Source organism: Typopeltis vanoorti, chromosome 3, assembly GCF_054136105.1.
Source record: "Typopeltis vanoorti isolate ZY-2024b chromosome 3, IOZ_Tvanoo_1.0, whole genome shotgun sequence".
NCBI lineage: Eukaryota > Metazoa > Arthropoda > Arachnida > Uropygi > Thelyphonidae > Typopeltis > Typopeltis vanoorti.
In genome coordinates, this window is record NC_143551.1 from 133,111,496 (window position 1) to 133,137,774 (window position 26,279).

The 26,279-nt window shown below is 37.8% G+C and overlaps 1 protein-coding gene across 1 annotated transcript in view; it reads right to left on the reverse strand.

Annotated features, from left to right (window-relative positions):
- LOC150108578 (uncharacterized) overlaps window positions 1–25,560 on the reverse strand; it is a 47,989-nt gene extending 22,429 nt beyond the window's left edge. Inside the window, exon 1 of the mRNA XM_090416022.1 lies at window positions 25,342–25,560. Within this exon, the coding sequence (XP_090272148.1) occupies window positions 25,342–25,559 (218 nt within the window). The 5' untranslated portion in view covers window position 25,560. The remainder of the gene's footprint in view (window positions 1–25,341) is intronic.
- Window positions 25,561–26,279: the final 719 nt, after the last annotated feature.

Genomic DNA, 26,279 nt, shown 5'->3' on the forward strand with positions numbered 1-26,279 from the left:
TTTAAGACTGTTGATGCAGGCAGATAAGTAGAGATTTTGAGATGCAATTTTGAAAAGGGAGAAGAGTAAGTTAGTGTCAGATCCAAGAATTAGACATGAAAACAGAATAAAGAAATGCCATTTGCAAAACCTTCTGTATAGGAGTAAGGGGGAGGGGAATACACCTGTGACACAATGCTTGTATCAAATTAATATAGGTTTTTCAAGATAGAAAGACAGGACAAAAGGCCACCTCCAAGTTGAATAAGGAAGATGCAGGCAAGGGAAGCAGGAGCTGACTTCTCCCTCATAGAGTGAACTGAATTACTCGAATGTGTAGCAAGTGCAGAAGAAAATAAATAATTAAATTTTGATGGGCACCATATGATAGTAATGACTCACGATGGGGCTTGACTATAGGTCTAATAATGATAAATAGTAGCAGCAAATTAGTATAATCATAATTAGCAAAAATGTAAAGCCTAATGATGGTTAATATAATTAAGAGAAACTAGATTAATGTATTGATTATTGACATTTAATATATCTGCAATGAGATGAGATTAGCTAGCTTGATAATTAACAATGTTGGAACATGTTGGTCAGTGAGTATCTGCTTACCATGACAAGACCACAAAACTAAGGGTAAATTCATGACAAGAGGCCTTTTTTCCCCCAATAAAATTATAATACTAAAAAGCATCACAATAGCTTTAGGTTATAAAATGGTCAAAGTAAAATGAGAATAGGTTAGTAGACTGAAAAGTACTCTTTCTCATGAAGGAGATATATCAATTCTATTCCTATAAGAAACATTCCATAAGGAATCTTACTAGAGACGTCATGAAAAGCAAGGCCAGATTGTCGAGACCCAAGATACTCTATATAAGATTTATGTTCCTTATGATAAAGTCAGATTTTCCAGATTATCCAAATTAAGACAAGCCACAAGAACAAGGTATCTAACAGACACTTGGAAAATTAAGCTGAGTCTTGTTAAGATGTTAAGAGATTTTAAAATTTTCAAATATATTTGTATGTTCGTTTCAGCAAAAAAAGCAAGAATTCTTAAAACTGTTGAACTATTAATAAAGGCTTCACTGAAACCACTTGATAAGGAGGCTAATATGATGTAATGCAATTCTTTATGTCGTAAGTCCTGTGTAAAACAGCATGGACAAAATGTATTTAAGTCTTAACTCCCAATTTGTTTAACTAAGGTGATGGTGTGACTATACAAGTTTTCTTCCAAAATACTCAGAACTGTAGACTAGTTGAAGAATCAGCAAACATCCAAAAAAGGCTATTTGGTTTCTCCCTCTCCTATAAGGGGGAGAAACCAAATTTTATGTTTGGGTTGAACTATCTTTTGGATAAGAACATTTCTAAATCAGGAGAAGAATCATTCAAAATTTACAAAGATGTTCACATACCAGTACCAGAAGTCAGTATCTGGAGTCTTGAGAAAGTTGTTCACAGTGAGAGTTCAGAAGTACGAGGGTGGTCTAAAAAATTCTCGGCCTCGATCATAGATGGTAACACTATCGGCATGATTTTTTTCTCCTAAGTTGGTACATCTGTCATAAACATCCATGTGAAATTGCAAGTCATTCTATCAAGTAGCTTGTTTTATATAGCTGCCTGAAACAAGTGTCTGTATCCCTTGAAATGGATGAAACTGAGTATCGAGAACCTGAACAGTCTTCTTTTAAGCTAAAAGAAATTTGAATGAATTTATTTTGGCATAAAAGAAGGTTTAACACCAAAAGAAATTCATTCGAAGTTCATAAAAGTTTATGGGCACTCTTCTCTTTCGTTTTTGACAATTAAGAAATGGGCTGCCGAGTTTAAACATGGCTGTACCAGCCTTGAAGATTATCCACGTGAAGGACGTCCAAAAAGTGTAACAACACCAGAAATCATTGATCAAGCGTATGATATGTATTTGATGATCGGCAAGTCAAAGTGCATGAAATTGCTGAGACTATAGGCATTTCAACAGAATTATTAATTAAAATTATAAATAACGGAATTAACTCACATAAAATATTATTTATTAGTAGAAATTATTAAAATATTTGATTTTGTAATACATTCAGGTTGTTTTTACTTTAAAAACAAGTTATATCAACAAATTGAAGGAACAGCAATGGGCAATCCTATTTCTCCTGCTATTGCTAACTTCTTTATAGAGCATTTTGAACAACGTATTTTTGATAACATTTCACCTAGACCTAATCATTGGTTCAGATATTAAGATGACATTTTTGCTATCTGGAAGCTCTTCTAATGAATTACAACAGTTTCTCTCTAAATTAAATGCACTTCACCCAAGGATCCAGTTCACTCTAGAAGTAAATTCAGTTAGCCTTTTTACCATCCCAGTCAAAAGGCAGGAACTATTAAAACACTGGTTCATCGGGCCCAATCCTTTTGTTCTTTAGATGAACTATTCCAGAAAGAATTGCAATATATTATTTCCTCTTTTTTATCTAATGGATATAAGAATTCCTTCATCAAAAGAGCTATGAGTAGTTTTGATATATCTTCCTCTTCAAATACACAAATAACGTGTATTCCTATCGTTTATGTGCAAGGCATAAGTTTTAAAACCACCAAATATTTTTGTTGTCTTTCGGCCAATCAGAAAAATCTCCACCTTTCTCGCTTCTCCAAAGGACAAGCTTCCACAACTCAGTTATCCAAGTGTCTACCAGATTCTTTGCTCTTGTGGGTTATCTTATTTTGGACAAACAGGAAGATCTGCTTTTATTTGGCTAGAAGAACACGTCTTATATTCAATAACACCTCTGTAGTGCAATTGGAAGAACAACGAAACGTTGCGCCCTTCGATTGGAATAGGCCTAACTTTGATTTCCGTCGTGACGGGAGGAATCTTTATGTGGACTTTTTCAATTGAAAGTGAGTTAGCTGATCTCATACAGCAGTAGCAGGGTTTTTTCTCCCAGAAACTCGGGTTTTTCATCCCGCATACAGACAAATCAGCCCTTCGGAACACATGCAATTTACAGACAAAAAATACTAGTTGTGATGGTGGGCAGTAGATGGCGTTGATGGAGATGATTGGTAGCAGAGGTTCGGTGTAATGGTGGAGACAGTTATAGTAGGTGTCCTCCAGCGATGAGTCTTTGGACTCCTTGGAGGTGTCATGAATAATAATAATAATATCTTGAACCTGAAAAGTCTGGACTTGCGGAGCATGCAATCAACATTAGACAGAGTTCATTGGAACAAGACAAGAGTCCTTCACAAAAGTCAGTTCCTCATGGAACAGCTTTATATGGAAACATGTGTGAAACTTTACTTCACTCTTCTAACTTTAACAGATCAACATACCCTTTGTGGGAGATAGTACTTTTTAAATCAGCTAATATTTCCTAATTTTTTTAATTCTGTGTGTGTACATATATATATATACTAGGGCCCCCTCCCCCCAGTGGCTACGGCTCAACCCCTCAAGTTCCGCGTTGGTGAGCCGGCAAGACAAAAAACGTGACATAAAAACATTTCAAATTTCGGCTTATATTTTTATATATATATAGAATAGTTATATATTATTATTATTATGACATGCCACCTACAGGGGGTCCAAAGACTCATCGAGGGAGGGCACCTTCTCTACAACCCTCTGTCTCAATCAACTACATCAACGGCATCTACCGCCCACCACAACCACTAGCATTTCCACAGACAATCACAAACATCCACGACCACGGCAGGATTTGAACCCGCAGCCTTTTAGCTGGAGAGCAGATACGTTAACCACTTGGCCAACCAAGTTAGGAAATCTAATGACCATTTTTAGTTATCTTACATTAGCTACTTAGGTGGTGCCTTTTGGAATTGTCAGTTATTGTTTAATTAGCTTTTTACATATACTGAAGATGCCTGTAATACTCATGCGAAATTTCTACTAATAAATAATATTTTCCTTTATTATAATTTTAACTAATATGTCTATCATTCAAAAGAATGAGTAGGTAATATTTTGCATGAAGAATTGCAAATGAAAAAGCTTTGCACAAGATGGGTGTCGTGCTTGCTCACAGCTGATTGGAACATCTACCCTATTCCCCAGATTTGGCTCCCTCTGACTTCTATCTCTTCCCAAAACTAAAACTCTTTCTCGCTGGTCAGCATTTTTCTTTGAATCAAGAGGTGATTGCAGCTGTAGAGGGGTATTTTGCAGATCTTCCTGAGAACCACTACAGGGATGGGATAATGGCGCTGGAGCATTGCTGGAATAAATGCATTATTCTTGAGGGAGATTATGTTTAAAAATAACTTTGAAATTATAAATTCGTTTTTTCATCGTTGGGCTGAGAACTTTCAGACCACCCTCATACAAAGTCAGGAAAATTAGAATGTTTAGGGGGAGGGGGATGCAGGTATGCATGGATCCAGCCAGCCTAGAAGTAAGTGGGAAAGTGACGACATGATACAAAATGTAGTACCCCAGGTTAACTTTAGTTGGCTAAGTAACAAGGTGTAAGAGAGGTGGTGGGATCAAGAAGTATTCAAAATAAGGTTGAGGAGTTTCTGACATCGGTTAGCACGACTTGGCCAAAAGTTATGGGTATTAGTGAGATGTGGTTGACTGAGGATGATATGGTCATAGGAAAAGAATGCAAGGGATATAGTGTCTTTAAAGAGAACAGGACAGGGGGGGGAGGTGCTAATGATACCATTGGAATTAAAGCAAAAAAGAGTAGAAGTACATCAGGGGAACAGGATATCTAGTATGAGATAAAGACCAACGGAACTAAATATGTACTTGGCTGCTGATAGAATCCAGGGATACATGAGAGAATGTAATGACATGTACTTGGAAATCAGCATGTGAGTACAGGTCAAGTAATTATTATGGAAGGAGGAGGGGGTCCAACTATGGGAACGCAGATTGGGAGGAGGAATGGTCACAGGCAGGGAAGGAAATGGAATTTATACAGCTGCTGATAGATAATTACCTGGAGGCAACATGTAATTGCAGAGGACATGAGGTTCAAGAGTGCTGGATCTGATCATCGCATCGGAGAACTTAACACTAACCAATTTAGCTATGCTGCCTCCACTTGCAAAAAGTAATCATGCAGTCTTGACTTGGAAGACTGCCAGACATGCAGAATTTTCTATTAAGGATATATGTAGAACTATAACGCAGGTGATTATGACACGCTGAGGAGACAGCTTTAGCAGAGTAATGGCATAAAAATTTGGAAGGAAGAGATGCTTGTGTATGGGAGGTGGTCAAGTCATTTGAAGAAAGCATTATGTAAATGTACAGCTTCATTAAGCAGGTGTTGCACACAAAGAAAAGGATCTGGAGGGATTATAGAGAAACAGATGATTGGCATGCCAACGAGTAGCATCAGGCTCAGGAAAAAGAGTGACGGTATGGCAAGGAAGGCCAAAGCTAATTATGAGAGAAAGCTAGCTGATGAGGCCAAAAATAAACCCTAAAGAGTTCTTTCACTATCTGGAAAGTAAAAGAAGGAATGACTTTAAAAAATGCTGATAGTGGTGGTGGGGATAACAGAACCAAACCAAATAGTTGAATTCCTACGTGGGCATTTTGCAAGAGTGTACCATCTAGGTCAGGGCTGTCCAACTTTAGGTAATCCAAGGGTCGCATTAAAAAAAATATTTACTCGAGGACACATCACAATGCGTATCTAGTAATTTGGTGAGCAGCAGTGACACAACCTTGACAGCTGAACAAATGAACAACACTAATCGTGCACACACGTTCCCCGTGAGCACCTGGATCATGTGCATTGGAACAAAACAGTGTAAGAACGCTTCTTTGACACGTAATATTTGAAAAATGCGTGGGTATATAGTGATGTAAAAGCACCAAATAAAATTACCAACATCGAGATTATCGATTAGTGAGAGAATTAAAATATCTAATATGCATTCGATTCAAATTGTTATTTTATTTTTTTGCTCGTGAAAATCAAAACCCACAGGTGGGCCGCACAAAATCACACCACAGGCCTCATCTGGCCCGAGGGGCAGTGCTTTGGACAGCCCTGATCTAGGTAATGACAGTGCAATGCCAGATATAATACTGTGACACTGACAGATAGATGAACAGAGGTGCTTAAAATATTATAGAACCTCAATATGAACACAGCCATATTGAGGGATTAGATGGCATATTGGCCCATGCATTACAAGAATATGCAAAGGAATTATCTGCTCATTTGGCGAAGCTGTTTAATTAATAAATTACACGCTAACCACAGTAATTAATTTTAATGAAATTAAAGTACAGATATTTCATACTGAAAATAACAGTACATCATCAGTGTGTAGAAACAAGCAAATCAAAGGAACTGGAATACAAAAGGGTACATACAGCAATTGGTGGTTTATGAATTAAAAACTGTTGCCACGTGCTAGAAATTAATATTAATAAATAATATTAAAAACAATTTTTGATGGTTACATAAGATAAGAATCTCCCAAACTTTTTTTTGGGGGGGGGGGAGAGATAATCGTTCCAATTCAGAGTTAGCCAATACAAAAGGGTTTCGCAACTTTCTTTGAAAAGGCATTCCTATTTAAGCCTTCTCCATAGAAGTTGCTTCTATGGAGAAGACAAGCTTCATCCCACTGGATACTGTGTTTAGTGCCAATACTATGTTGTGCCAGACAAGACTTTTGAGCTTTCATATATTCAATATAATACTGATGTTCATTAATTATTTTTTCCACAGAACGGCCTGTTTGCCCAAAGTATGTTAAGATTACACTCCACAATATCTGGTAAATGCCAGCTAATGAACATCAGTAGTATGAAGGTGCCAATGCAGAAATAGGACAAAACAGTTCCATTGCATAAAGGAGACTGCAAGAGAGAAGTAGCAAATTATAGGCCAATCAGAATCTTAAGAATGGTGGTTAAGGTACTGGAAAAACTGGTGAAAGACAGAATTCAGCACTGGGTGGAAAGGAATTTGACAATATGGTTTTGTGAAGGATAGGTCTTGCCTTAGTAATTTGCTTACTTTTTATAATCAAGTGACAATGGATTTGGATAAGAGAAATGACTACTCAGTGATATTGCTAAACTTTGTAAGGGTATTTGACAAGATTTCACATAGAACTATTGCATAATTTACAGCAAATGGGGATGGATATGAATCTGGTAATTTGGATTAGAGGGTGAGTGGTGGACAGATATGAAGAGTGGTTTATGGAGGAGTTGAATCCAGGAGAAGGCACGTGACCAGTGGTGTATCACAAGGCTCAGTACTTGACCCTCTGTTGTTTAATTTGTATATCAATGATATAAAAAATGATTTGACAGGAAATATTCAGTTGTTTGCTTACAATGCTTAACTGGGAAGAGCAATGGTAAATGAAGGTGATGCAGCAATCCTGCAGAAAGACTTAGACTAGAAGTATAGGCAAAGGTAAATGGCTACCAGTTTAATGTGAACAAGTATAAGGCCACTTTGAGAAGTTGTGCACTATATTGATAGAAATGAACTGCTGGAAACTGATAAGGACAAGGACTTGGGTGTGATTGTGGCAGGGAGTTGAAGTTTAGAGGGCATATTGCAAAGGTAACCAAAGCAGCACATTAGATTACCTGATTGTTGAAGAACACAGTAACAAGCATGGATAGAGAGATTATTGTTCCCATATATAAGGCCACATCTGGACTCCTAGATCCATTAAGAAGTCATGGAGATGATCTAGAGGTCTGTGACAGATTGTGACGGGTCAAGAATGCCCCTTATACAATCACACCTTATTATTAAAATACTCTCAAAAAAAAATTCAACATTTCTAATCAAAAGTATTTTAATAATAAGGTGTGTCACCTTTTGACTACTTGTATATGGGCAATATATGACTTCTACATTACTTTGTATCTCTTCTGGGTCTGGCTACCCAGAAGAGATACCAAGACAATAAAGGTCAAAATCCTTCTGGGTTGCAATGTTAAGTGGCCTTCCCATAATGCACTGCATTATATACATCTGAAAGGGTGTCTGCTTTGCATTATGGGATATGAAGGCAATTGATTGAAGTCATTAGCCTCTATATACAAATAGCCCTGTCATAGATACTTCACATGCAAACACTGTTTGCTTACACTTTGGATAAAAGATTAACCCAAGAATATAATTTCATCATCATCACCATCAAATTCCTGCCATGTACTCTCAAGGGGTGTACAGGATATGACAGTACTACATGAAAAAATTACATCATTACTAACTTCCTATCTACAATTTTCCTCCAAATCAGTCTGTTACTTGTCAAGACTCCAACATTATCAGATCTTATATTTCTATCGTCTAAGGCACTTTGTACCGTATCAATCCACCTGTATCTTGGTCTTCCTCTGGGTCGTTTTCCTGCCAACCTGGCAGAGAACACTTGTTTTTCTAATCTTTCCTCTCCCATTCTATTTAAATATAATTTCTTGGCATCATTAATTTATAGTATAACCAAGCGAAAAAACTTTCAAACAGACACGTGGATGAAATATCAAATAATTTATGCTTTGTATTCACATTATTTCAAATGGTATCCAAAGTTTACTTTAATTTCAATGGACACCACATTCCTGTAATTACTGATAGGTAATTGCATCAAGACTAAGAGGTTGGTTAATCAGGATTGTATTCTAATGTTACCCTCTTCTGGGCATCATCAAGTATTTTTGTAGTGAAGTTTCAGTACAGGACCCCAACAAGTGAACAGGATTCCAAGTGGACACCACCTATTTCAGTTTCAAATCTGACAATTTGTATAGTCAGCACTTCAAAAATTGTATGCTGGTTCACCAGTCAGGCAAATCTGCCTAGACTTGATCAATTTATAAGCATATATTAATGATGTGGTTAATTTTTTCCCTGTGAAACTACAAATGTTAGTCAGTTAATATTAATGTATATCAGTCTGCAAAGAAAAAAAAATCAACATTTTATCAGTGATATATGACTACTTATAATTATTATTCAGTCCTCCATGGAGCCAAAAGACTCATCGTGGGAGATCCTTCCTAAGAACATAAAGTCTGTCGAGATTCATCGAGGTGAGCACCCCCCCCCCACCTAAGAAACACAAAGTCTATCATACCATTCCTTAAACTCATTGACCGTTCTCGCTTTCACCATGCCATCAGGCAATGCATTCCACGGTTCAACCACCCTCCACACAAAGAAACCACTCCTCAGCCTCTTGCTCAGTTTCCTTTCGTAACTTCCAGAGATGGCCTCTTGTCATCACTCCTTCCCACTGTTCAACCAAGCGAAAGAACTCCCCAGTGTCAACCCTGTAACCACCTCTCAACAGTTTAAAAGTCTCAATCATATCACCTCTCCTTCTATCCACCAAACTCTGCAGTCCACATTCCCTCAGCCAATCCTCATAACTATCCTTGTACAGTCCTGAAACCATCTTTGTCGTCCATCTTTGTATCCTTTCCATAGTTAATTTATCCCCTTCAAATCCTGGGAACTGAATCTGAGAACAATAGTCTAAGTGTAGTCTGATCAGAGACTTATACAACAGAATGATACCCTTTTATCTCTGCAGGTCAGTGTCCTTCTCATAACTGCAGCAATCCTCTGTGTTACCTTCACCACCTTTGCAATATGTCCCCTAAATTTCAGGTTTCTATCAATCATCACCCTCAGATCTATGGTCTCCCCTACTTCCTCCAGTATAACTCCTCCCATAGAGAATGCAGCATCCCATCTATGTTTCCCAAACCTCAAGACCTTACATTTTGCTGCATTAAACGGAAACCCCCAATCATTTGCCCATCTATCTAGCTTATTCAAATCCTCTTGCAGGGTTACCACATCTGCACTATTACTAATAATCCTTCCCAGCTTCGCATCATCTGCAAACAATTGAATATCCCCTTGCAATCCACTGGCAATGTCATTGATATAAAGGTTAAACAATATAGGTCCCAATACTGAGCCCTGTGGGACCCCACTTGTAACCCACTGCTTCCTTGAAACTGCTCCACCATACACAACTCTCTGATACCTATCAGACAGCCAATCCTGAATCCAGTTGACCAATCTGACACTCAGACACATGTGCTGCAACTTAAATATCAACTTATCATGTGGCACCCTGTCAAATGCCTTCGCTAAGTCTAAGAAAATTGCAGTATATGCCTTTCCCTCATCTAATGCTCTTGTAACTTTATCATAAAAGACTAGCATATTGCTAAAACAAGAGCGCCGCTTCACAAATCCATGTTGACTCTCACAGATAACATTATCCTCATCTGTCCAATGCTGTATATGGTCCTTCACTACTTTCTCCAAGATCTTACTAACTACTGATGACACACAAACTGGTCTATAATTAGACACTTCCAGTCTGCTACTGCCCTTATGCAATGGCACTATCTTACCTTCCTTCCATTCCATGGGCACCTTTCCAGCAGCCAGGCTTTCACTGAAAAGCCAGGTCAAAGGCACTGTCAGTTCCCTAGCATATTCTCTCAAAACTCATGGTGAAATACCATCCAGTCCCACAGCTTTACTGACATCCAGAGTACTCAGTATTTGAAACACACTCTCCTCCTGTACCTCTAAACCTTGAACCTGCTCTATCCCTCTAGCATTAAAACTAACTCCTCCAGGATGAAATACTCCAATAAAGTGTTCATTGAACAATTCCACTATGTACTCTGCATCAGTCACTCTATTCCCATTTTTATCCTACAATATCATTCTTCCACAGTCATTTCTCCTCCTACTGGCCACATAGCTAAAAAATTCCCTAGGATTTTCTTTGGATCTTAAGGCCAATCTCCTCTCATATTCCAGTTTCGCTTTCCTTACCACACTAATTACTCTTCTGGCCTGTGTCTTATATTCTTCATGCAGCTTCACCTGTCTTCTTATATCTCTTCCATAGCCTCTTTTTTGCATGCAATTCCTGTTTAATATTGTTTGTCATCCACTTTACTCCAAATTGTGTCCTCTTCTTCGCTTGTGGTATACAACTCACCATTGCTGCTAACAAATAATTCTTTCACAATTTCCAATGCACTAATGATATGCCGGCCTTCCAATTCCTCGCTCCATGAAACTTCCCGAAGTTGACGTCTAAGACTATTATAATCACCTGCTTTATAATTCCACATAAGTTCCCGTCTCTTTGATACTCCTGCATGTCTATTCATTTTCCAAGTCAAAACCATATGGTCACTCTCTCCAACTGGTGGGAGAGATGTCATCTCAGTTATTATCAACTCTTCTGATGCTATAACCAAATCCAAAACTCTTGAACCTCTTGTTCCCTCTGTTACATGTTGCCTAAGACATTTGTCCCTCAAGAATTCTAGAAATTCCATTCCCTTATTGTTACATGCATCTTCCTTTCCCCAATCTCTACTGCTATAGTTAAAATCTCCCATAACAATTGTTCTTCTTGCACTTACCACGCTCAAATGTCTCATCATCTCCTGGTCCCCACCCTCTGTGCTCCTTGGTCTGTAGCAACACCCCACTAAATATCCTGTCTTGCCCACCTCACACCATATGTTTTCAAAATTATTAGTGTCACAGCCGTCCAAAGCCTCCACTCTTAGAGGACGTAGGTCGTCACTTATCATAAGAGGATAATGCTATACCCAGCATTATCCTCTCTAGACTCCACTGGGCTCAGTGTTACCTGATGTCTCCCTTCTCCCAAGTATCCATTCCCACAAGAGGCCACCCCTGCTATCATCCTCCCTGGGACACACTGACTTGTTCAGAACAGCAATCTCTCCAGATGCCTATGTCCTTCCTCATTCAAATATAAGTGGTCTCTCGCATACAATTCCTCTCTTTCCTCAAACGCACTCCAAGCATCCACATATACCAGTCCTCACTTGTCACACATTCTCACTATTATGCCATTCAACATCACCGCTCTTCTGCTCAGCTCATCATTATCGTAATTAGGCAAACACGCACACTATTTTTCCTCTCTCTGTCTTCTTCCGTACAGCCTCAAGCAAAAATCTCATATCTCTCACTGCCTGACTTACATTACCACTCAAGTCATTTGTTCCTACCATCACAATCATCTCATCCACCCTTTCACCTCTCTTAATTGCCATAGCCACCCTTTCTATTGTTCCTCCTGGCAAACACTTCTCACGCATCCCATCTTGAACACCACGGATCACTGAATCGCCATACATTATACCTCTTACCATTCCCTCTCTCCTATTGTTTCGATATTCTCCTCTTGTTTCATTCCCATAGGTCTCTCTCATTCCCTCTCCTCTACTGCTATTCTCTCTTCTAGCATTCCCATACCTCTCTCTCTCTCCTATTTCCATTCTCTCCTCTTCTAGCACTCCCATACATCTCTCTCATTCCCTCTCTCCTATTGTTTCCATTTTCTCCACTTCTAGCACTTCCATATCCCTCTCTCATTCCGTCTCTCCTACTGTTTCTGTCCTTTCATCTTCTAGCATTCCCATATCGCTTTCTCATTCCATCTCTCCTACTGTTTCCATTCTCTCCTCTTCTAGTACTCCAATACCTCTCACTCATTCCCTCTCTTCTGTTTCTTTTCTCTCCTCTTCTAATGCTCCCAAAATTCTCTCTCTCCCCTACTCTGATTTGGCTTGCATTTATCTCTTCCATTCTCCTAATCTTATCTTTCATACTTCTGCTCTCATTCACAAGACATTCCACCTCCTCTTTCAGCTCATCTATCTCCCTCTGCAGGTCAGTCACTCTTAATCTAATTTCACTCTCCCAAACAAAACCATCTCCTAAACTTTCACAGTCACTCACGCCTTCCACACTATCAACTATTATTTTCTCATTCATATATATATTTTTTTCATTCTCTCCTATCACACTACTTGTCTTCCTACATTCATTCCCGTTCCTGGAGCAACAAGGTCGGATATTGATATTTCGAATGCACTTATTTCCTCCCACTGCCTGTATTTTGCACACATATGCTCTCTTTCACAAGCCACATATCCAATTCCCGAGATGCATACATGCCGCAAGTACTGCATGCCACAAAGTCCCTTATGATATTGCTTATAATAGAGTTCTTAAATGGCGGAGGACTTGGCAATACGCCACTTGCGACTGCAGCTGAATCCGCCATCATTCCTTAATCATGATACAGGATTATTTCCACTTCTGACATTTAGCATGTCTATCACTTAAGAAGTCAATTTCTCCTCTGTCATAAAGAAATTATACATTTTGTGGAAATAAAATCTGTAATAATTCTTTCAACTTTCCAAGGTTTAATATCCATTACAAACGTTTCACAGAGCCTGTGTAGCTCAGTGGATGTGGCGTTTGCCAACCACGGCGCTTGGCCGCACAAAGGAAGACTTGGTTTTCGAGTCTAGTCGGCGACTAGAGGAAATTTTTCTAAGCCTTTTTTCGACCGGTTCCCGAGTTAGTCGATCTCTGGCATGGGCAAGCAGGTTTTTCCTCGCGGAAACTCGGGTTTTTCATCCTGTAAACTCAAGAAAATCGACCGTAGAACCCACATTATTTCAGACATTAAATATATTGTGTTAGGGTTAGGGACCACGAGATGGCAGCACATTTGAGCCGTCTCTCTTCACTGAGTACCGCTTAATTAGTGATAGCCTTGGGCCATCTATCTCTGATTGGTACCAGTGGAGATTGAACTACCCACTCAGTCTCCAAAAGTTAGATAGGGCTAAATGGCCTCACCTACTCCCCGTATACGGGAATAAAAAGGCGTTAGCTGATTACAAACGTTTCAAATTCTGTCTATTCAATCGTTGACATGAAATAAGCTAATTACTGTTGCTTAACGCTTTTTTTTTAAACTTATCAGAATGAGCAAATGACTGATTTTTCAAAGTAGTAGTGTTGGGCAGAAAAGGATATCACACCAAATTTTTGAATCTAAAGTGTGTTTGTGCCAAGAAAAAAGCTAAAGGCATTAACTATCCAAAGAAGAGAATCTTAGCTTCCCTGTAGATCTAAGCATTATCAAATATTATCATTATCAAGTATATGCTCTTTCTGAAGTTTTTTCATGTAGCTCCTGTAAAAAGCCACAATCATAGACTTCCGAAATAATTAAATCACGTTACAGATTTTAGAAACCATAGCCATAAGTGACAGCAATTCTATAAACATCCTTGGAATTGGAAGCTCCAATATTAAAATTAATCCCAAGTTTCTGCCAATGAAAAATGATTAGTGATTCAATGTAGCCATTTAAGCAGACACCACCTATTTCGGTTTTTCAACTCTCATTCTTCCCACAGTAGAGCACTTTTTGCACTTCTGAAGACGTGTTGAAATGTCTCATATACCATAATTATGCAACATTTTTATTCATTCATCCTTTTTGAGATTATAAATTATTTCCCCACATTATTTATCTTTTTCTAGTTTTTAATCATTGCCCACGTATTTCACAGTTATTGTATTTAATCCTTTTGTAACTTATTCTTTTATGGTCGTTCAGTTACTTTATGACTTTAAACAAATGATCAATAATAGTATTACCTGAGTTGTAGATAATAGTATTATCTGAGAATCATGAATTACTCCAGGCCCATCCCAAGTTATGCATTTCAAAATGTATTATCTATGTCATAACAGTTTTAATCACTAAATCACAGGTCAAAGCTAGCACATTTGATCACAGGGTGCTCCTTAGCAAAATAAGCACATTATATTATTTGATATGAAGTACAAGGTCATCCTTATCCTCACTAAAGAACAGCAAGGAGGTCAGTGGAGATAGTGGCTACAGAAGATTTTTAAGCTTAGAATTTTTAACACAAGGTTTATCAAACGATGGAGAGGAATGAAATATCCTAGAATTAACTATATGATCTGATGATGGATCAGTTACATAAAAAATAGGTGAATGTACAAAGCACATGGATAGTTCAGCATTGGCAGGGGAAATTTGAAAAGAGGACATATCCACCATTAAAAGCAGTGAATGACAAGAGAGGAAACTAGTAATACTACAAAGGAGGAAAGGCTGATCACAAGATGGTAGTTTGGTAAGTAATCATTAACTATGTTGAAAATTTATTTATCACTAGGTTAGACTATAATAGATTTAGTTTAATCCTTTATCCCAGTGAGAGCAAACAAAGTTTGCGCCTGAAAATATCTTCAGGACTAAATATAGTGTTGTACTATCTTATCCAGTAAGTAGTGCAACACCAAGGCAACTCGTGGCAAAGGTGGAGCAACCATTGGCAGAAACTTGGGATTAATTTTAATATTGGAGCTTCCAATTCCAAGGATGTTTATAGAATTGCTGTCACTTATGGCTATGGTTTCTAAAATTGGTGTTGCACTACTTACTGGATAAGATAGTACAACACTATATTTAGTCCTGAAGATATTTTCAGGCGCAAACTTTGTTTGCTCTCACTGGGATAAAGGATTAAACTAAATCTATTATAATCATTAACTAGTCAAATTGCCTAGAAATGTCAAGAGCAACCAAATGTCCTCAAGGGCTCTCTGTAGTAATTACAGGAGTAGTGAACCTGACGTGCCTGATGCTGGACCATGCCTCACTTCTTTCTCTCTTAGTCTGTTTCGTTCTTCTTGCTCCTTCCCTCCAATGCTATTAGAGTATTTGAAGACTAAGGATGAATCTTCTATTTCACTTATTTTTGTTACAACCTTTCCCAAACCACTAGAAGAGATTCTTAGGTCAGGGATGAGCAGAGGACAGCGGCATTAGGAAGGATGATGTGTAGAGGATGGCAGCAGAAAAACTCAAATCAACAGCAGCTTTCCTAAGTGACAGTCAGTGGGGGGTTAATGCCTTGGTTTCAGGTGGCAACTGCTGTAAAACTAAAGCCATTAACTAAAACTCCTAGTCATGAAAAGCAAGCAAAGAAAGAAAACCACGATTGATCACTCTGTCCCCAAAGTGACAGCGTGATCAATTGGGCCCACCAACAAATAATAAAATTGCAGATAGAAATTTGGAATGTAGGCATGATGACCAGATGCAGTGCTGAATTAGGTGAAGTTTTAAATCAAAGACATCTGTTGTATTCAAAGGCTGAAATGGAAGGGGTTTAAATCAAGGAATACTGGATATGGATACCAACTCGTCTACCATGACAAGGTAGCATATCATAATGGAGTTTGTGTGGCGTTACTCAAATAACTAATTGCATAATCACTGTTAAATTAGCACTTGATGAGCATAATGTTCATTCATGCATGAACATTATGCTAATCTTTGCTTATGATTGCAAATTGGCAACAATGACCAATAAAAGCAGTCATTCTGGATTGATCTTGAAGATTGCCTGAAGTCTATGCCAATAAATGAGATAAAATATATAGGTGATTTTAATGGCCATGTAGGATGACAACTGAAATCTACCTGGTAACCAATGGTATGGGTCTACAAACCCAGAGGGTGAAGATATGCTGCACTTTACATCAACATATGATTCAGCAATTATTAACACCTTCACAAAACCTACAGAACACTTTATTACATATAAAAGTTGTAATGTAAGTACTCAAATCAATTATATTATGGTGGACTGCCTACTCTTCAAGATATTCAAACACTGCAAAGTAATACAAGAACCACAGAACACAGACTGCTGGTAGAAGAGCTTCTGATGCCAAGCCCAGTAATGGCTTAGAGAAAAGATCTTTAAAATCTGATGGCATAAACTTGACCCAGCATGAGGGGATGAAATCTGTGTAAAGATCTTGTGGATTACATGCATTGAGAAGGACTTAGACACTCAGTGAATAAAATACAGGATGACTTCTAATGATATATAGCACTAAACAGGATGCACACCATTTAGGCATATCAAAGGGGCTTATAAATGGTAACAAGGAAACTATATGGTGGAAGAAAGAAGTAAAAGACAAGCTTCATAATAAGAAACACCTTTTCAAACACTGGTAGCAAATTAATACCGAAGTAGACTGCATTACATGCCAAGCAGCAAAGAAGGATATGAGATAAACAATAGCACAAACAAATGCTGGTAGTACAGATGATTTTTATGCAAATTCTGCCCAACCTACAAACAACAGAAGGTCCTGTGCCAAAGATCACAGAATAAGAAGTTAAGAGAGCAATTTGACAAAATGTAAACAAGAAAGCCAGAGGATCTGATGATATCCTAAATGATTTGTTGTATAATGAAACCTGTGGAGCATTCATGACTAAACATACACATGTAGCCACAATAATAAGATTTTTTAATAAGTAAAGATTTCATCCTAAGTATCATAATCAAAAATCTGGCTATGATTGTAGATGAACGTCTTTGCTGTCTGGGGTCATTCTGAACAAGAACTATGATTGTTTCTAGAAAAAATCAACCTTCTTCATCCTCTCATAAAATTCAAGCTAGAAAAAGAATCTCCTTCCTGGATGTACACATCCAAAGAAAAGAAGATGGTTCCATCTCCACTTCTGTTTATCGGAAGCAACTTTTTCAGGATGCTACATTCACAATTCTTCGGCTCATCATCCATCTTAAAAATTTGGCATCATTAAATCATTATTAACCAGAGCACACAGATTCTGCTCCTCCGAAGAATCTTTAAACCAAGAATTGGAAGTGATCAAAAATACAGCCATACAAAATGGATACAATCCAAAAACAACTCAAAAAATCATCAGTCACTTCCCCACACATCAACCTAAACAAGAACAAACATGTAGGATTCCCATAACTCATGTCAAAGGCATCTCTGAACGTCTTTCAAAAATTATGAATATAAATTGGCTGCTACCTACAAACTAATCAACCAAATCTACAATTGGTTACCTTCTCCTAAAGACAAACTCTCACCTCTGATGTAACCTGGCATTTATTAGTTCCCATGCTCCTGTAAATTGTCCTACTATGGACAGACAGGTAGATCCATTAGCAAACGTATTTCAGAATATCAAGACCATATCCATTTTATCAAACTGCAGAAATCTGGTCTCGCAGAACATGGAATTGAAAACCCTAACCATAAGATTCATTGGAAGAAGACAAACTTCTACATAGGTCTTCATATAAACATGAACATTTATATAAAGAAAGTGCTGAAGGTCTACGTCACAGACCTAATCTGAACTGTAACAGCGTTCTTACTATTCTTAGTCTGAGAAACTGTCATCCTAAAAAAAAAAAAACATTAATGTAAAATGTTTTTGTTTTTTTTAGACATTTTAATTCAATTCTTTAAATACTGCATGCATAAAGGGATTCCATTGTAAGCATGCGCCCTAACTTTATGCGATTCCTAGTATTGCTTGAATTAACTGTACTGACGATGTCCGACTGTGGAAAAGGTAGGGTGTGGTAGGTGAACTTTCCTGGCAATTTTTTTTTAACAGGATCCTCACAGAGAGAATGCCAGATGAATAGAAGAAAAGCTATCTGATACCGTTCTATAAAAATAAAGATGTACAACTCTATAAGAATTATAGAGACATAAAACTAATTTCTCACACTATGGAAAATTATGGAGACAACTACTGTGTTAGAACAAAACTTTAGTTTAATATAAACCAAAATGAACACTCGACATTTCTACCTTTATTAAGGTCATTATCTGGAGCATACACATATATACAGAGAAACAAGCTACACTACAATCTACATGGTTTGCTAAAGTTACTGACCAACTGTTACAAGAATTATTGGCCTGACCTCTGGTGGAAAAAAAAAAAAAAAACCCTTTACTACAAAGCTAGAGTCCTATTATTATTATCTATTGGGTTACAAAATTAAATTGGCTGGAGAGCAATATGTTTATCTACTCTATACTATAAAATGATAAGCTAAAATTGGAAACAGATGTGACATCGGCTTGAAACGGATGTAGGTTGTAATGTTTTTGTCAAGTTATTTGAAATGTTTTGAAACTCAGGGGCTACCCTGAGTGTAGAGTCTTCAAAATTCGAGTCATCAGATTTCAAGGAGAACTGCCCTACCAGTCCGGAACACGGGGGGTTGGGAGGCGTAGGCGTCAGAGCCCCCTTAGTGTATATATATATAAAAAATAAAAAACTGTGATTATACATATAAATTTCAACCAATTGGCATGGAATAGTTTCCAATAAAAGCTGAAAATTGCTTCAAATCCTAAAGTATGCTAAATACTGAGTAGGCTGAATATGTGCCATCCATATTCTTGGAATTTTTATGCCACCATTATTGTTGAGATTAGAGTGGTTAATCAGAATTTCACAGGTTTCTTTAAATTTTCTTTCATACCAGATTTTTGTATGATGTAAAGAGCAGGTACTTTTCCAATCAATTTGGTGTAGGGAAAGGGTGGGGAACCCCTCACCCGCAGGCGAAATTTTGCCCGCGAGTCTATTTCAAATCGCCCCTTTGTGATGTATAACACTTTGATAACAGTATGATAACACTTTGAGATCAAAATATAGTAATCTGCCTATATTGGACCTTTACAAATCTATTGATTCTGAAAAATTCCCTTCTTTAAAAAATAATGAATTGAAAATAGCTCCTCAGTTTTCTATTATTACGGGCAACTCCAGGGAGTCATTAGACTCATCGAGGGAGGCCCCAAATCATATTCTTCACAACTATTCGACATTCATACAGTATCTATCATACCTCGCCTTAAACTCATTCATTGTCACAGCATCCACCACAGACTCAGGGAGTGCATTCCACTCATTCACTACTCTAAAAGTAAAGAACCCAGCTCTAACACCTTTACTAACCACACTTTTGCCCAGTTTCCATGGATGTTCCCTAGTCCTCCCACAACCAGCCCTGTTCTCAAAAATATCTTCTGAATTAATTTTATAGAAACCCTTCAGTAATTTGAATGTCTCAATCATATCTCCCCTCCTCCGCCTATCAACCAATTTTTGCAACCCACAAATCCTCAACCTGTTCTCATAAGGTTCATTCCACAGACCTGCTATCATCTTGGTCACTCGCCTCTGGATCCTCTCCACCTCCTCCCCATCAAGAAGAAACCTAGGTGACCAAATCTGGGCACAGTAGTCGAGATGGGGTCTTATCAAGGCTCGATACAGAGGAACAATAACCTGCTTGTCAACGTATTCTTCAGCAACCAAGTGATTTGATGAGCTGATTTGGCCACTTTTGCAATGTGTCCCCTATATTTCAATTCCTTATCCACCAACACTCCTAAATCTCGTGCCTCATCAATTTCCTGGATCACAGTTCCACCAATGCAGTAAACTGCCGCCAATCTTTTCACCTCAAAATGCATAACCTTACATTTTGCCACATTAAATTGACATCCATTCTCCTTAGCCCAGACCTCCAATCTATCCAAATCATCCTGCAAAACTTTGACGTCATCTGCATTCACTATTGCCCTACCCAACTTCGCATCATCTGCAAACAAATGAACTGTTCCTCTCAGATCCTTTCCTATATCATTAATGAACAAATTAAACAGCAGTGGTCCAAGAACAGATCCTTGTGGCACACCACTAGTCACAGGCCGTCTTGTGGACTCTACTCCTGAGTAAACCACTCTCTGATATCTCTCCATCAACCACCCTCCTATCCATCTCACCAACCCTATGTCCATCCCCATATGCTGCAATTTACTGATTAGAATTCCATGTGGTATCCTGTCAAATGCCTTAGCAAGGTCCAGTAGAATCACTGTAAACCCATTACCCTTATCCAGTTCAGCAGTCACTGTGTTATAATACGTGAGCAAGTTACTGAGGCATGACCTACCCTTCACAAAACCATGCTGTCCCCGATACAGTATCCCATTTTCTTCTATTCAATCTTGTATTTTCCTCTTGACTATTTTCTCTAAGACCTTGATAATGATTCCTGTTATGCTGATTGGCCGGTAATTTTCAACAGCAGCCTTGGAACCACCTTTGTGCAGCAGAACTATTTTCCCCTCTTTCCACCCCCTTGGGACTGACCCATTCCTGAGGCTCAAATTAAACAAATGGTCAAGGACACTGACAATTCTTTAGCCGCTTCACGTACGACATGATCTGGTATACCATCCAATCCCACAGATGTATTGACATTGAGGTTCTGTAATAGACTAGTTACCTCTACTTCATTCATCACAATTCCAGTATAAGCTGTTGGTTCTTCCATTCCTGCAAAGTCACCACCTGGATGATATACTCTTGCAAAGTGCTTGCTCAGTAATTCCACAATATCGACTGATTCGGTTACCTCCCTACCCTCAGCATTTTTTAAGATCATTCTACCATGAGCATTTTTCCTTTTACTTGCAACATATTGAAAAAACTGTTTGGGATTCTCTTTAGCCTGTGTGGCCAATTTCCTTTCGTAATCTGCTTTTGCTTTTCTTACCATCCTGGCCTGAGCTTTATACTGTTCCTGCGCCTGATGGTCACCCTTCTCCTTAAATTCCCTCTACAATTGTTTCTTTTTTTGCAGCTCAAGCTTAATAGTGTTATTCATCCATTTAACCCCTACTTGATTTATTATTCGGACTCTTGGTATACAGTCAACCATTGCCTCCTGCAAACAGTTCTTAACCACCTCCCATGCACTATCAAAATCCAGCCCTTGCAGTTTTACATGCCATGGCATTGAGCCAAGCACACACCTAAGCTTGTCATACTTACTAGCCTGGTAATTCCACATGTACCCTGTCTTAATTGTAAATTCGACTCCTTTAGCCACCTCCCAAGTCATGACCTTATGGTGTATTCTACTACTTATCAATGCAAGCAATTTTTTTCAAAATTAAGTCCTGCAAAAAATCGCCTTCGTACAAGACTCATTGACGAAAATCTCGCCAATGAACTATGAGTAGCCGTCTCATCAAGGGCAGCTAATATTTCTAAGCTTTCACAAAAAAAAATCAGTTTCAGCCTTCTCACTAAAAGGTTAAAGGTAAGCTTCATTAACTTTGATGAAATATTTATTATGCTATTATTGCTCTAATAAAGTTCTCAGTTAAAATAAAATAAATATAATTTTTTAAATAAATTAAATATAGCTTTTGCTTGATTGTTATAATTATATGTCTACACAATTGTAATTAAAAGATTCCATATCCGATGAGAATGTTGCACATTTACTTATTGAGATACATACATATTGCACACTACATACACTATACATTAGAGTTAAAATTTACCAGTCGCTAGCGGAAGTGTTTAAATTAGCAATTTTTGCCTTTGATACTAATAAGTTTCCCCACCCCTGGTAGGGGGGGGGGTGTTGAGAGCATGATCTGAGAATCCTGCTTTGCCAAAATTGTTATATTTAATGTCTTTTTTTTCTTTACGTATAGGGATTGTACGTCCAGTTTCACCAATATAAGGTAAGTTACAGGTGCAGTAGATGCAATAAACTCCGGGATGTACCAATGGGAGGAGAGGATCCTCAGAGGAGTTGAATATGTAATAAATAATAGGACTCTAGCTTTGATGTAGTTAAGATTTTTTTTTTTCACCAGAGGTCAGGCCAATAATTGTTGTAACAGTTGGTCAGTAATTTTAGCAAACCATGTAGATTGTAGTGCAGCTTGTTTCTCTGTATATGCTCCAGATGATGACCTTGATATGAAGCTTGAAACGTCGAGTGTTCATTTTGGTTTATATTAAGCTAAAGTTTTGTTCTAACATGATAGTTGTCTCCATAATTTTCCATACTGTATTCTGATCACCATGTAAGCATGAAAGAAAAAAATAATAATTTTTCACACATTCAAAATATGGGAGCAAGTGTTAATAAGAGGTTTCAGGAGCTAACAAAACTGAAAATCAGTGTAGGTTCATCTCAGGGAAATCTTCAATTGATGCTAATACACATGATCAGAAATTTCCCAGAAAGGCACAAAGATAATGAAAAAACCCTGCAGCTAGTATTTGTTTACCTCGAAAAGGACTTTGATTGGGTTACACAGAAATTAATATGGCAAGCACTGAGATCACAGGAGGTCCCAGAATATTATATTAACCTAGTGAAAGACATGTACCAGAATGTTGCAACCAAAGTGAGAGGCCAGCAGGAACTAGCAAAGAACTGGAAATCAAGGTGGGAGCATGTCAAGTATTGGTGCTAAGCTCACTTCTGTTTAACTTGGTCCATGGACTATTTAACAGCAGACATTCAATGACCTGTCCCATGAGATATTTTATATGCTAATGACATTGTCCTGATGAGCAATGACCTAGAAGACTTACAGTCAATGCTAGATAAGTGGAGGACAGCAATGGAAAGTAGTGGCATGCAAGTTAGTAGACAGAAGACCGAATACATGTGATGTGATTTTTCGAATGGCCCAAAAAATATATACCTTCAAGATACTCCACTCAAGGAGGTTGACAGCTCTAAGTACTTGGGCTCAGTCCTCACAAAGGACAGCACCACCGGCAAAGACATGGAACACTGCCTGAATGAAATGGAGAGCACTGTATGCAGTATTATGTGACAAAAGGATGCCAGTGCAAGTAAATAAGATACATAATTACCATTACACGCAGTGCAGAATGTTGGTCCCCTTAAGAAACAATATGAATAAGAAGTTACATGTCACTGAGAACAAGATGCTGAATAAATCCCATAATGAACACATCTGTGAGAGCTTCCAAGTTAGATCTATTGCTGATAAAATAACTGAGCACCAGCTTAGATGGTTATGAGTCACATCATGAGATGCCCTGTAGATCACATGCAGTGGAAGGTTAGAGAAGTGTGTACAGAACTGAGAGGATGTGATAGCTCCTCCTTAACATGGATATCACCTGCTTAATCTTATATGCACCAGTTAGGAAAGAATGATGGCAGATAAATTTTATATTTAGGTGTTATCAATAACACCGAGATGTAGGAGGATGGCATACAGAAGGCCTTAGCAAGGAACCAGAGTACAACTGGTACAGGAGCAGGATGCAACTTCGTTACACTCAGCCCTCTGAAAGTTGAATTTACAATTTTTCTCTCTCTTTGTAGCTAAAAGTTAACATTAGTGATTTTTTTTTTTTTTTTTTTTTTTTTTTTTTTTTTTTTACTTTTTGTCTACAATGCTATGGAATACTTGTTAAAAGCTCATGATAAAAGTCCATAACAGGACTAGTTGCACAAATGTTCTTGCAAGCAGCATATCAGGAACACTAACTGGAAGATCTGCCAACATCCACCGTAACCATAATTGTGGCAGTCAGTATATTATTTTCAAGTCTAGCCAACCATGACCTGGATGTTGTGGACAGAATCAAATGGGGTAAAACTATGCTTCACTGCAGTAAATACAAACATGAACTTTTTTGGAATTAGATTTGAAAAACCAAATAACCACAATAAATATGGTTGTGTGAAACTTCAACAGATTTGGGAAACAGTTTTCTTGAACCTCACATCTAGCCAAGGCTGACTGACTACCAGCATCTGTAGAAGACTATAGCATCTATAGAGGCCATCCCCTTGTTAATTAATTCTGAAGTCCAACATTTTTCATTTATTTTCTGTGTTACAATTCTTGCATTGTATCCCAGATGTCTGAACTAGAGATAAAATAGTAGAATCGTTAAATCTTTGTTTAATTCGGTCCCTGTACTGTCTTCATTATATTAAACAATAATATGGTTTAATGTGACAATATTTAATTGCCTGAAAAATTCTGATCTTTTCGGCTATTAAGTAATATCAATAAAATACTAAAATGCTTATAAAATGAAATAAGCAAACAATAAACCAGTTTCCAAAGAAAACTAGGGCAGTTTAATACCAATTTAGTAATAAGCCTACTATCAAATAAATTCTGGAATATCGTAATACCTATCTGCTGTGCAGTAACTAGGCAGGTGCAACAGGAGTCAAGGCACAGGGCGGAGGGGAGCCTGAAATGGGTATCAAAAATAATCAGTATTATATTTTCATTTTAAAATTTTGCCGCTGTGGGTGCCGATTCCGTAACGTTTTACGGAACCAAAAATAAGATCTTGCGCAGGGTCCATGAAGAGCAAGTTACGGCACTGCTATCTAGTTGAAACTTTTAATTCAATGTTGTTAAATAATGCAAGTTCTATTAACAAACTACTGCTTTCCAGTAGCAAAACCAACTGAAATGAGATGTGATCCACATCGAAAGGAGCGCATTTTATCATTATTTAGGGGTTTATTTAAGATAGTTTCATAATTGTCCCCATTCCGTCTTTTTTTTAAACTCCATCCTTCATAATTTATTATGTTCAGTTGACGCAAATCCTGAAAGATGATTTTAAGCTCGTGAAACTGGTACTTAAATGCACAAACCCTGTTAACGCGTAAGAGTAACTTGTTTTCACATACGAAAGAAATAAAGACAGCTGTAAAATCATTCCATTCAATCTTTGGAACCACGTACTTACCAACCATGTGATCCATGTTTCGGTGATATCCAGGGATAAATTAAGGGAGGACTAGATAAAGGTTTTTCCTTAACCTTCAAAAAATCAGCGTCCATATCAGTATACCTGTTTGCATTTTTTTTTTCCAGTTCTGCCAAAAGTATATCATCACAAATACTTTCCTGTGATTTATTTATTTCTTCTGTTCCCTGATTTCCACTGTCAGTCTCTTCGCTCATTGCCGCCATTTCCATACAAGAAATTTCAAGACTTCAAATTATAATACGTCACAACAAAATATACTGTCAATATTATACTTCGATAGCTTATTCCAGCCCAATAATAATTTCATTGGCAAATGATTAAATTACCTTCAAATTATTAAACGTGAATGGAATAATCCTTATTTTATTTATTATCGATATTCCAATGGCACGATACATACAAATAAATACCAGTTAAGATTAGGAACAGCACTTATGTTACAAACCACACAAAAGAAAGAAAATAACAACTCTTTACCGCTTCATCAACGTTACTGACTAGACGAGCGAAGCAAATATGCTTTTCATATTCCCCTTTGTCTGAGAAAGGAAATTGTGAGAGGGATAGTTTTGAGCTTTACGCTCGCCCCTTACGGGTATTGTGGTTAGCTGTGTTCAGCAGAAAGTAGAATTGATTTGGATCTTTTGTGTTTACAGTAGGGAGCTTAAGGGTTAAAGCTGTATACATGAGAGGACACCTCCACATAGCCTTTAAACGAATTCGGAGAACCGATCAGGTCCAATCCTTAATATCCAATCCTCACCTTCTCGTGGTGCACTCAGTTATGTATCTACCTGGACACTGAACGAGGATGGGCTGGCAATTTGGGATTTATCCGACACAATTCTATTCTTACTGGCTTAACCCACAACACAAAATAATGGCACAACATGACAGAATTTTATGCCTGCTGG